Below are 13,821 nucleotides of genomic sequence, written 5' to 3' on the forward strand. Positions count from 1 at the left end.
CCACAACCTACTCTGGCCTTATTTCCTACTGACTGAGTCTCTTTGAAACCACAGCCTCACCTGCAACATGGGACGATGTGCCATCTGTACTAATGTCTAAACAAACAACATCAAGTAAGATAAACTTGAAGAAACGAGGTGTTCATGTCTTAAAATCTCTGAGGGGTTTTAGAGAATTAATCAACATTTTTCTCACTCCTGACTTGCTTCCTTGCCTCACTTCCTCGTCTCACTTCCTCAGACAGATACTTCTGCCTTCCAGATCATGTGTGGAGCTTATTCTTTTATATTTAAAAACAAAACAAAACAAATCTTCATTCCTTAGCATATTACAGGGCCTGTGCCTAGGCCTTAAAGCCCTTGCACAGTGTCCTAGGATACACTGGCCATTTGTGTGACAATCTGTTTTTAACAAAGCTGGGACAGTTGTACACAACTTTGTAACTGCTAAGGCACCTCCATGGGCAGCCTTTGGCTTTGTCTTGAGGTCTGGGTACTTCCTGCTTCTCTCTAGAACGTTCTAACTCAATAGGACTTCCTCTCACTGGCACAACCCTCTCCATCACGTCCATGCTGCCTTGGAAGAAGTTTCCAAAGAGCTCTGTGCTTGCGGAGGGGAGGACCTGCCATCGTGTGTGCTGCCTGGCCGTCACTCTGCCCCTCACCATCAGGTTATTCTCCTAGGAGGAAGTATCAGAGATATACAACTTGGAATCCAGACTTCATCCCTATTCTTGTCAAGAAAGAAAAGCAGAGAGCCAGAGCTCAGTGGCAGTAGTGTTTGCCTAGCATCACCCATAATAACAATAATAAATCAAAAGACAAAAAAAAAAAAACATTTATTGACCTTCCCAGATCAATAACATCTAGGCCCACTGACTCCCAGTCAGTCACTCCACACCTCAGTCAGCTTCACATGAACCCTGGGGCTGGAGGCTTGAAACATACAGATGTTGCCCCCTATTTCTCAGAGCAGGAAGATGGCTTCACAAAGTCAGGACAATCTGCATCCCTCCTCCTTTCCAAGGTATCTTCAAGTGTACTTGAAGTGGAGGTGGAACTGGCCCTGAGTCAGTTCTGTCTACTTCTGGTTTATCTAATACCAAGAGAGGTCTTTGTTTTTTCTCCTAGAGACTGGATGAGTTCGGTGTTTAGATACGCCACCTGGCAGGGGGGCAGTCCCAGTGAGCAGGGGCCAGTCTCAGGCCATCTGAGGAGGCCTGCCCGTGAGTTGGGTGAGTGGATAACCTCTTCCTCCTGAGCTCCTGGAATAAGTCTGACATTGGAACACCAGCTTTAGGAAAGGACAGCTCAGTGGAATTGCTGGAACTGAACAACACATGGGTTTTGGACTATGCATATTGATTGCATCAAGGTAATAAGTCCCTGTGGTGCTTTAAATGAGTGACCCCCACCCCACCCCCATGGGTTTGGCCCCTAGGTGTCTGAACTGTCTCCAAAGAATTAGGAGGTATGATCTTACTGGAGGAGGTGTGCCACTCCAGAGTTGGTTTTGAGGTTTCAAAATCCCACACCATTCCTAGTTAGTTCTCTCTGCCTAAAACCTGTAGATCAGATGTAAGCGTTCAGGCTACGGTTCTAGCACTATGGCCGCCTGCCTGCTGCCATGTTCCCAGCCATGATGATCTTTGACTCGAACCCTCTGGAAATATGACCTCCAATAAACTCTTTTATAAATGTCCTTGGTTGTGTTGTCTTATCAGAGCAACAGAAGAGTAACTAAGATAGTCTCCCAGTGCTATTATAGCCAGTAGGTGAGCGAAGTCTAGAGCACACATTGGAGACTAGGTCTCCAGGCCAGGCACAACCTACAATTACTTACTCTGAGGTTCACACAGGACATTTCAAAATTGAAATGAGTTGAAATATTTTTAGGATATCTTTAAATCTGTAATGTTTACCTCTGTGTAAAATAACAAAACTAGACTATCTTGCATTACTGGGTTCACAAAGGTACTGAACTAGCACCAAAAACAGCTGTTACCTTTAGACAGGATGCATTAGTGTGTAGTGTTATCTGGACCAGCAACTTCCCTGGGAAGTTCTGGGTTCTAGGCAAACAGAAGGCTCTGCTGGAGACAAGAGAAAGATCTCATTCAGAGCAATGGGCCAGGTCTGGCAGGACAGGCAGAAAGAAGCAATTGTGTCCATTCTCTGCCTCTAGGTCATGAGTCATTCTCATTCCAACCACCAGAAGCCAAGAGCCTTGCAGCCAAGGATATCTCAGCCAGACGGAGCAAGTCTGTACCTGCCCCCAGCTCACAGGCCATATACGCACTCCAGGTTGTAAACAACACTGCACCAGCACTGTGGTGCAAGATCTAAGGGTCTTCACAAACAGTGTCAAGCAGATTCCAGGACAACTGCAGCATTGAACTTGAGATCCAGTGCTGGAACCACCAAGTCCAACAAACACCTAGTAGGAGCTGAGGCTCAAATGCATCCTACAATTTGAAAGTGTAATCTTTATGAAATGCTACTCTTAAAGATTGAGAGGCTGGACTGAAAGTCACAGACACAGAACTTAGTCAAGTTCTAGAAGGGACAAATGCTGTTACCCTTTCTCCAAATTATAGCAGACGATGATTGACAAGCTTGCGTAGCAAGTCAATGCCTGATACCTTACTCATACATGGGAGAGCAATGGGAATTAGGACTAGGATAAAAAAGCTAATAACGTAGAGCTTTCAAAGCCTGACAGCTTTCTACATGACACCGCTGTCAGGTAAGCCAGCCTCTGCCCAGGAGTGCTGGCCACCTCCCTCCACTGAGCTCCTGGACAGACAGAAGCTCTGCCACAACAGGAAGTAGAGCAGTCAGAAAGTCAGCCCAGTGAGGCACACAGCTCCAGTACTACAATGCAGTTCTTCTCCAGCCTCCTAGCCCCAGAGGTTGGCTTCTAGCCAGGTACCACCTTCCCGAAACGTCGGCCCTCTGATGTCTTCTCACACAGTCACTTTTCATGGTATCTTTCTGAACGGTTTACAATATAGTCTACCATCTTCTTTACCCTCTCACACACACCTCAGGCAGACCTGAGAACTCCATCCACATGGGCTTCATGCAGTATTGTTTCCCAATAGGACTACTGTCTTGTCCAGGTATTCAAAAACCAAGATTTGGTTTTTCTCTTCCATAAAAAGATCTTCTGTTCCTAATCATAATTTCTCAGGGAAAAAAAATCTAAGTAAGAAAAATGGTATATAATCTAAACAAAACCAAAGTGAGACAGAGTAGTGTAATTTATTAATCAGGAATGAAAAGACAGAAAATTAATAACAACATCCAAGCTCCTGCAACTAAATTTTATAAAAGCATGTCCACTGAGGCACTCACTCACCTTTTCTCCCCCTAAATTCTTCAAATGCATCCACACAAAACTAACACACCCAGAAACTATGCCACTTAGCAGGCCAGCAGTAGAATGTGAAGCCTGTGCTCACAGGCTGATCTTGACAGTTAGAAAAACAAGACAAGACAGTGGAGCTTTGAGGAAAGGATTATGATCAGTCATCTAGGTCAATGTGATCGTCTTGAGGGAAGGTTTTCCTTCTTGGAACAGAAGGTGAGATTCTTCCCCATGGCAGGAATCATCCTGTCAATGTCCACAGAGCACACCATGTAAACGTCCACAGAGCACGCACACATAATCATCCAGTGTGTGTAATTTTCAAAATAGCCAAGAACATGAGGATGAGTGAAGCATAGGAAACCGATATAACAATATAAACAGACTGACTCGAAAGCCTAGTGGTGTGCTCGTCAGACCCTGAGGGCTCCCCACCACAACTCAGCGCCCCTCTGAAAGAGCCACAGCTCACTTTTTACAATGATACAACTATCTGGAGAATGAAGAATGGTTAGGTCAATGTTGATATCACTACTTAATATAAGTGGTAGCAGAGATAGCTACACAGCTACATTTTTAAATGGAAAAGAGTTGCCATGTCTTATTTAATTTTAGTCTATGGACAAGGCTGTCCCTCCATAGGACTATAACTTTGCAAATCATGTACATGTACACTGGAATCAACAAAAGGACATAAGTAGAGGGCTCTACTTACAAAGTATGAAAGCAGCTAGCTAACTATTGCCTTCCTTTTTGATGTCTACTAAATTACAGTAAAATGGTATTTGCATGATAGGTTTTAATTGGAAGAAACTACAGAGGGAGAAATACAGTAAGAGGGGGGAGTACAAAAAAATACGCTGACAAGTTGACTTTCTACAACCCCAGATGCCACCACCTAGCAGATGGCAGCTTCTATGATAAGACAAGGTGACATGGCCTGCAGAAAATGCTCCTGGGACTCTGTCTAACCAGCTCAACAAGTTCTTTCCCCAATGGGCTGCCCCGCCCCACCTCACCCCGCCCTCAGTGTTCAGGTTGGTTTCACCTGCTGTCTAAACACTGCACAGTGCACAGCCAACCCCACCTCCAGGCACCATGGGAGAGTAAGAAGGAACCCATAAAGGGGCATTTAACTCCGGAGCTGCTTCAGGCCCGAGCCCTCCACTCCACCTGCCCGTACCTGCTGAAGCATCTCTTCCGCAGCATTGAGCTTCACCTGGTGACCTTCCAGACACACTTCAAGGTCCCGAATCTTCTCTCCTTGGGCTTCCACTTGATCTGTAAGGACGCTCACCTGTTATAGAACATAAACAATAGTGGAGGATCTGGACTGGTAGGGGTGGGGGCAGGGAAGTCCTCACTGTTTGGTAAGTAAGCTTTGAAAGCAACCTACTCACACTCACCTGACAGAAGGCCTCTCTTTTAGGTGAGTGGGGTTGAGGAAGTGTCCCAGAGGAAGGCAACTGCAGTTAGAATTTCACCTTACCAGGGAATCTTAGCCACTGCCTAAATAGCCCTGGTCACATTTCCTGCTCTTGACAGACTCAAGAGGAAAGCAGCTACCCAAGAGACAAGAGAGCTGCCTCTGGGCTGGACTCCTGCTCCTTGTTCCTCTAATAAGCCAGCCTGTCTTCAAGGCATATCTCAGCTCTTGGCAGGGCTCTGCCACCTCATGGGGAAGAGCAATTCAAACCTTTATGGAAACCAACCAATGACCTTACCTCTCTCATTCGGGTGTGGGGACTGCTCACCTATCAAGCCAGTGTTTGGAAGCAATTAAGGAATGTAGGACGTAAAGGGCATGTATTAGCACTGACAAAACTTGGCTCCAGAAAGGTTTCTGTGCTTTACAGGTCAAAACATGACTCTAAGTCATACAAGCACCAAAGCCACACTGCACACATGTAGCAGAAGGCATTTTTCTGACTGTCTATGGAAATACTAAGAAAAATACATTAACAAAGGCATTTTGATTATGCCCTATAAACATACTGTAACTGTTTTTGGTAGCCTTTTCTATTAGCCAAATGACCCCTAGGATCCTTTCTATGTTTTATTTATTATAGACAGTTCCATACAGAAAGATGAAAAATCATGGGTGACCTTCCAGAAAGGAATAAATCAATGAATAATAAATCAGGACCTTCTTGGTTGAAGACATGGTCCTTTATATATAGGTTATTCTAGTTAATTGCCTATTCTGTAATGGTTAATGAAGCATGAAGAAGTTCATCTAAGTTCATTTATAAGTGTTTCAATGAATTTTATGATTTAGAAAGTTCCCATTCTAGAAGATACAGAAAAGTATGCCGACTATATACACTGTGCTTCTAGACCCAAATAATGAGTGAATGATTGAGACACTTGTACCAGATGAAGAGTGTGCTGACATTCCAATAATCCAAAGATGGGCTCCTTCTACCAACCAGGTCCATTTAAACAACAAACTGGTGTATGGTTTTATTTTACTGTTAATATTTCTTAATTTTATGTATATGGTTCTTCTGTCTGCATATATGTTTGCATGTGCACAGTATCTTCAAGGACAGAAGAGGGCATCAGATACCCTGGAATGTGGGCTCTTGTGGGTGCTAGGAATGGAACCCAGGTCCTCTGGAAGAACCATTAGTGTTTCTAACTGCTGAGCCGTGTCTCTAGTTGTGTTGTTTTGCTTGGTTTCGGTCCTTGTTACTGAATACACTCAGCAGCACTGGTCTTTTCTACTAGAAACTCCTTTTCAAAAGAGTGGGATTCTGGGAAGTGATTGTACTTTCTGGAATTTGGGGTTTCTGTTTGGGAAGGTGTTTTGTGGTTGGTCCTACTACAAAGATTAAAATTTATAAAGCTGCACCACATTTAAGGACCAGCTGGTGAAGGGGTATGGAACAGTAAAGGCCACCCAGGTCAGCTTCACAGAAGATCAAAGACATAGACTGCAGGGGAACTTCTGAACCTCAGGTCAACGCTACTGTTGAGTCAGGAAGTATAGAAACTGGCACTCAAGATTTTTGAATTTTATCTTCATTTTATGAGAACAAATACTTTTGAGCCCTATAGTAAACATAATTTTAGGTTCTGGGAGGGAACAGAAATGAATCTTGCTCTTCTACAAACAAACTCTGGAAAACTTATTCTGGACCAAGGTTTCCTCCAACTCCTTCATTTGACTCAACTGTAATGTGGATTACACAAGAGGCCAGGCCCTACAGAGTATCCCCCAACCATCTCCATAGGCCACTCCTGAACAGGGCAGAAGTGAGAATGGAAGAGTTGCTGATGGTCTGCCTACATACAGCTCCTGGCAGAACAGAAACCATAAGGGTCGACTTTCACCCTTAGTAGTCAACAGCTCTTCCACTGTGTTCAGATTATTTAAACAGGAATTAGTCAAGAATTAGGTAAGAACAGAAATGGCTGTGAAAGGGAGCACTATTACCTGAGACTTCTTCACTAATTGTAATCCCCTCTAAATAGCAATGTGTTGTTTCAATCATGGAGGGTCCTAGTTCAAAAGTTTGCAATTTCGTACTCCTTGCTACATAATTCTAACTTGAACGGTCTTTCGTGAATCATGTCTTGGGGAAGATGTTTCAAAATGCATATACCTCAAGGGACCTAAGCTATAAAAGCAGGCCCCTGTTACCCACTAAGGGGGTTTCCATCCCTTCTTTTCAGGGCTCCAGCCAAAGAGGCCTCTCGCTGTCAGTCCACACCCCAAGCATAAGCCACCTCTGTGTGTGGCTGAGCTGACCATCTCCTTTGCCTGGAATGCACTCCTCCAGGTATCTATGGCGCCCTCCCTACTTCCTCCTGCCAGGGAGCTCCTGACTGCACACCGCTTATCTCCGTTTATTTTTCTCCATGGTACTTATCACTACCTGAAATATTTAGGTATTGGCTCAGGTTTATGCTCTCTCTCTCTCTCTCTCTCTCTCTCTCTCTCTCTCTCTCTCTCTCTCTCACACACACACACACACACACACACACACTATTTTATTCACTGATATATCCACAGGATCCTAAGCCAGTGTCTGACAAATCCAGATATTCAATTACTTTATAATGGCTTAATTATTTTAAAAGTCAATAAAACAAATAAAAGAATAAAACTAGGTCACAGAAGTGTATATTTGGTATGAGCTCAATCATTTTAAAGGAGGTGAGAAGAGCATGACTAAAGAACAGATATTAACCTAATCTGCTTCTTTATATTCTCAGAATTTCCAGTTTCTACAAGAACTGATCAATCTTATGTTTATAAAATAAAATGAAAGCATAAAATAAAATGAGAAAGAAATGAGCACACTGCCATCTCACTCACTCACCATCCCTAGTGCTCCAAACTAACGGCCACAGCCTGGAGCCAATGCCAGACCCCAACTGCCCCCTATTCCTCCACTTCACAGCAAGTCATTTGTGTTAGATGTGTGTGTATGGGATGAGGGGGCCTTCACATCCCTCAAACCTTCTATGTAGCTTAGGATGACCCTGAATTTCTGGACCTCCTGCTTCTACATCCCAAACGCTGGGAGTACAGGTGTGCAGCATCCCAGTGCACTGGGGAGAGAATCCAGGGGATGCATGCATATTAGGCAAGCATTCTACCAACTGCATCCCTAGCCTCCATCTCCAGACTTCATCATCATCCTTCAAGCTTTGTAAGAAGCTGAAATTAGGACATTAATCTCTAATTCTCCAAACTGTCTATTCATATGTGATGCAGAGCCCATTCTTAATAACTACTTGCTAAATGTTTTTGTGCATTTGAGGAATAACACAACAAAGAGTTCTTGGTGCAGTATAAGCTCTCTAGAAGAACATCCAATGTTATATCCTACCAAGGAACATGGGCTTTTGAAAGCCAGAGGCTATTCTGGTGCCCTCTCTCTATAAAAAGTTTTAAAGCTCTGCTCCTCTTGTAGAGGCAAGAGAGCCAGCAAAGGCCTAGCTCATGCTGCCAGAGCGGGGGTCTGCACCCAAGTGACATGTCTGGATCCAGCTTCAGACTCACGGACCTGCTTCCATTAGCCTGCTCCCTGGGGCCTGCAGCACTCAAGGCTGTTTTATTAGTGACACAAGATGTACTCATCTCGCTTAGCAGACTTACAGGCTCCTGGACGACTGAGCCCATGTTGCTCATCGCTGGCACCCTGTTTCTGCCTGCCCACAGGGCTTGAAGTGTGCAGAGGTAGATGCTCAGCAGCACGAGATAAATGAATGGATTCACAACACTTTCCAACAGAGGACTCCCACTATGCATACCTTTCCTGGGAAAGCCACAGAAGAAAGGACTCACCTGCAGTATAAGGGACTCTTTATCTCCTTCTAGCCGTGCCAGGCGTTCCTGGTAGGTTTCATTACTAGCAGCACCGTGGTGATTTACCTGGGACTGAAGAGGGGGAAAATAACACACTTAAAAGGCTAGAAAAGCACTGCCCACTTCCAAATGTAGTACACAATGTGTGCGATTTATAAGGACAGTTTCTGTGATGCTGTGTGCAAAACCAGTCCCAGAACAGGAAACCTGATTTCAAGACAGCTCAGAGGACCAGACCACATGCCACTTAAAGGTGTGTCCTAGAAGATGGTGAAACCACCCCTGATGACCTCACCCTTGGCTGCAAGGGACTGCGGGGAGCTTCCAACCAACTAGCAGCAAGGCTTGACCAGATAGGCTGGGGCATGCTGGGTCTGGTTCAGCTGGAAGCACAGCCTGTGAAGGGTCTGCTCTGGCTGGAGACTAGAGTCAGCACCACTCGCCAAGGACGTATGTGGGGGAGAAAGTGGGGCAACAATCTTGGACTCCTCAACTTTTCCTGCAGGGTTCTGCAGATCCACTACACCTTAAACACCACAGTCATACAGAGAACCAAGGAAGCCAAGGTCCACTCCAAACAGAACCATGATGAGAGCGCTGCCACATAGCATGTCTCAGCAGTGCTAAGCTGCAAGCAAAAGGCTGCAAGGACACAGTTTTGCAAGGAATCTAAATAACACCCGAGCATCTCAAAGAGTGAACGTGAAACAGGGGAATAATAAACATATGGTAACTAGAAACTAGGAAGAAAAGGGAAAGGGTACAAAGTGGTAGAGGAGGAGAGGCTCCTACAAAGTGTCTTGAGCCAGATGCAGGAGCTGTCACTTCGTAGGGTTTGGCAGGTCTTGGGAGAAGAGGTCCTAATGGCATTCAGCTGGCCCCCCACTCCCTACCCTGAGTTTACTGCCCCCATGCTGAATAAAAGGCTGAAACCAAAGGTCCACAACCAGCTGTGCAGAGGAGTGCCTGTCAGAAAAAGTAGATCCCTAGCTCAGTGGGAAAGCTGTTATCCTGATAATCTGGGCGGGTCTAGTGTCAGGGATCAATTCCTGGGGGAGGTGTTTATCACCAGAGAAAAGCACAATTGTGCAAAAGGGCAAGTCAGAGAGGCCTAGGGTTGGCCCCACCTTATCATGAAGCTTTATCTTCTCCTACATTTCAACTAGTAGACTGGGCTCTCCAACCTCGATCTGTGAAGAGGAGCCCTTCATTCCAGGTGATGGGCAAGTGAGAGCCACTCCTAACCTAGACTAGCATGGGGACTAAGTGTTTTGCAAAATGTAGCCTCACTAGAGAGAGAAGCTCTGGGTTTCTGTTGAAGGCACAGTAGGGGCCTGAGCCTGGGACACAGTTAAGATGGCACAAGACACTAGATGACACAGTAACTCTCCTTCCTTCCAGTCCAGCCTCAAACCTGCACCATCTCATCCACTGTTAAAAAATCATTCACTCCATAGACAAAGGCCCTTCATTATCACAATGGCTTCTTTGTGAATGGCAGTTCACTGGTGCTTGAGTAGCTGATACTCTAGGTACTCCGTGGCAGCTCTCCCCAGCAGCCAGAGGTGGGTTACAATCAGCACTGTTTTTTTTCCTGAACTGGATAAGAAGACAACTCTTAGCTACAGGACAAATTCTCTTGATAAAAGGCTCATAATGGGCCTTTTCAGAAGACAGAGGGCAAAGTTACAAGTCACCCAAATGATAATGCGTGTTTGCTTCCAAGGTCAAAACCACATTCATAAATGACACTGTCCATCCGGAGAGCCACAACTTGTCCAACAGGAAGTGGATAAGAGAAGACCAAGGGCTAAAGGAGACTCTAGCAAATCCCCATGACCACTGTTCTATATTCTGTTATTTATAGTCTGCCCCATAGTAACTGCTACAATTTTGTGTTCCCTTTGTTTCTTGCCCAGGACTAGGCCTCTTCTAGGTGGTCAGTTTGATTTTCAAGAACTGACCCCCCCCCCAACCTCCCAACCCACCCCCCCAAAAAAGACACCATTTTTGTTTTTGTTTTGTTTTGTGTGACACAGGGTTGTACCATATATCTCAGTCTGGCCTTTACCTCACCATGGAGGCCAAGCAGGTCCTGAACTCACTGCAGGATCCTTCCTTAGCCTCCTGAGTCCTGGGATCACAGGCATGTACCACCAGGCCCAGCTGTTAACATCTATTTAAATACAAGTCTAACTTTCCCATACCATCAGTAAGGTTCAGTCACCACTGACAGCTTGCAATACTCTACAAAACCAGAATGCCTCTGACTGGAGACCAGAGATAACTCGGAAGCCTCTCTTTTCCCACCACTTCTTGCAGAGGCACTATTTAAACACTTGCCAGCAAACTGAAGGTGGCTGCTATCTCTCTGGCTGGATCTTACATCTGCTCCCTTTAAACCCACCAATTAAGGCTTCCCATGAGAAACCGGTTTGCATGATGCCCGGATTCTACCTCATTCTCCTGCCTTTTGGTCTTGGATCTTTCTGTGACTCCCGAATGTGTGCCACATATCCCCATGTCCATAAATAGTAAAGGCTATTATCACTCTCCCACACTGTGTACCACTGACACAATGCCTGAACTCTGACCCCCAATAGTGACAGTGAGAGAGACCCAGGAAAGCTAGGCAGGAGGCACTCACAGAACTCAGGTGGTTCTTGCATAGATATTCTCCTGTCTGGGCCAAAGGTGGTTTCTGGGAACAGTGCCTACCAGCTGAATAAATAACAATAGTCATTCAAACCAGTCACTCATCATGATACCAGGTACAGGCACCCGCTGCAGCAGTCATCTGTACTAACTAACCCAAAAGTTATCAGAAAGTAAGTTAGAGTTGTAAGTTCAGTTAGTACAGAAAATGCCTGCCACAGAGTTTGCAGCACACAGTAGGAATCACTGCAGGTGCAGGTCCAGTCTATCAGCCAGCAGAAGCAGAAGGAACACAATGTGTTAAAAGCTTTCCACTCAGGAAGCTGGGAGACTGAGTAAGAAGGATCACATGAGGCCAGGCTTGGCCACAGAGTGAGATCCTGGCAGATCTCACTATCTAGAAATCAAATTGACCACCTAGGGGAGGGCTACCTAGTCTTGGGCAAGAAGGAATTGCTCGTGTTTTCACAGAGAGACTTTGTGTAATGGGATAAACTATGTCTAGGATGAAACTGTAAACAGAGCTCAGTAATAAAACTCATTGCTTTTCTGGGACGTTTACAAAATTAGATGGAAGGAAAACACACACAGCAAAGGTCACAGCAGCTCTGACAGACCAACACAGCATTGTCCAAGCACAGAACCCTCACATAGCAGGCCTTTGCATAGCAGAAGCCTGGCTTTGCTCAGAATACTTCACACACAATATTCTGTGTATTTCTTCCTATGAAGTCATGATATGAACATTATTTTTACACCCATATAACAGATAAAGAACTATGGAGCATGCAGATCATATGCTCAAGTAACTATGTAGTAAATTAGTATGCATTTTGTTGTATGGGCTTAATTTTGGGATAGCTCAACTATAAAACTTGGTTGGGTATTTTTTTATTGACTGAGTGACTACTCCCACAGTTGGAAAATGTCTCTAGGGGAGTAGTTAAACAAAAGATGTCTCGTCCATAATATGAAGCACTTACTTGCAGCATTTAAAACATGAGGCTCATATTTACGCCTAGCACACGCATACAGGATAGGTAATGAGGAAAGCGAGATACGACAGTGGCCCGGTGGCATGAGGACGAAATGTAGCACAACTCCACAGCTTTGCCGTGGTGAGGAAAGACAGACACGCCTCCAGGCTGCCTCACAGCTTTTCAGCAGTGTTTTCTTCTGGGGAAGTAGTGAAGCTACAGAAGGGTGGGGATGAGATAAAGCCTGAAGAGACTGAGTTTCTTAAAAATACTTCTTCTTAGACTGACAAAAGTTGCTCAGGGGGTAAAAGTGCTTGCTGCCAAGCCCACTGACCTGAGTTTGATCCCCAAGATCCACACGGTAAAAGGCAAAAATTCTGACCCTCGAAAGTTGTCCTTTGCTATCTATATGTGCACCATGTTGTATGACTGACTGATTGATACATACATATATACATACATACATACATACATACATACATACATACATAGATGATAGACAGACATACTGATAGATATAAATGGTAAGAAAAAACTGTTTTAATACTGTAAGTTGAGGTAATTACCTAAAAATATTGGGGGGGGGCACATCTGTATGAAACTTAGACCGTGGAAGAACATTGCTAAATTCCTGGCATTTTAACTAAGGAACGCTATATACAGTAAAACACATCACCCACCTCACGTCACTGAATTAAATCGGAACAAGGAGTGAAGGGTCTCTAAAGACTGCTTGTATGCTTGTCATCAAGAACTTGTAAAGTTTCACTATCATGGTTAAAGACAAACCACATCTGTCCCTTTCAAAACCAGAGTAAAGACTGGTACTCAGGGACTCCGTCCCATAAAATTCAGTCTCAGAGGTAGAAGAAATGGCTCAATGGTTAAGTGCACTTGCTCCTTTCAGAGGATCCGGGTTCATTTCCCTATACCAACATTTAAAATCTTACCTCTTGTTAACTGCAGATCCAGGAAATCTGATGCCCCTTTCTGACCTCCATGTGCACTTTTAACAGAAACCTCAGGTGCCTTACAGGCAAATTCCAAGACAAGAAGGAGAGCCATCATCTCAGCACCTTCCCTAAGCCTTGGGAGTCAGGTTCCAACGTCCTTGCAGACAGGAACAATGTGCTTCTTCTCTTAAAGGTCATCTCATTATGATTGGCTATGACCACAGGGGCTGAACAGGGGTAACAAACACATACCTTGAACCTAAGGGTAGGCTGTTTCTAAAGACCAATATGACAGATTTCATGAAGATGTAGATGGTGGTTTTTTTGTTGTTTTTTGGGGCTGGGGATCTTGAGATGTATGTATCCTGATAGTTGATCAGGCTACATACAGTCAAGGAGCCAGGCAGTGGTGGTGCATGCCTGTAATCCCAGCTCTCTAGGAGGCAGAGGCAGATGGATTTCTGAGTTCAAGGCCAGCCTGGTCTACAGAGTGAGATCCAGAACAGCCAGGGCTACACAGAGAAACCCTGTCTCAAAAAAACCAAA

At 44.8% G+C, this 13,821-nt stretch overlaps 1 protein-coding gene across 4 annotated transcripts in view; it reads right to left on the reverse strand.

The window, feature by feature from the left end:
- The window catches only part of Ppfibp2 (PPFIA binding protein 2), a 145,910-nt gene that overhangs the window by 49,406 nt on the left and 82,683 nt on the right, over positions 1 to 13,821 (reverse strand). For all 4 annotated transcript variants that reach the window (XM_052155293.1, XM_052155289.1, XM_052155284.1 and 1 more), the window contains 2 exons: positions 8,670 to 8,762; positions 4,554 to 4,667 (listed from right to left, as the gene is read on the reverse strand). In XM_052155293.1, the coding sequence (XP_052011253.1) occupies positions 4,554 to 4,667; positions 8,670 to 8,762 (207 nt within the window). The remainder of the gene's footprint in view (positions 1 to 4,553; positions 4,668 to 8,669; positions 8,763 to 13,821) is intronic.

The sequence above is a fragment of the Apodemus sylvaticus genome, chromosome 1 (genome assembly GCF_947179515.1).
Source record: "Apodemus sylvaticus chromosome 1, mApoSyl1.1, whole genome shotgun sequence".
In the NCBI taxonomy this organism is placed as follows: domain Eukaryota; kingdom Metazoa; phylum Chordata; class Mammalia; order Rodentia; family Muridae; genus Apodemus; species Apodemus sylvaticus.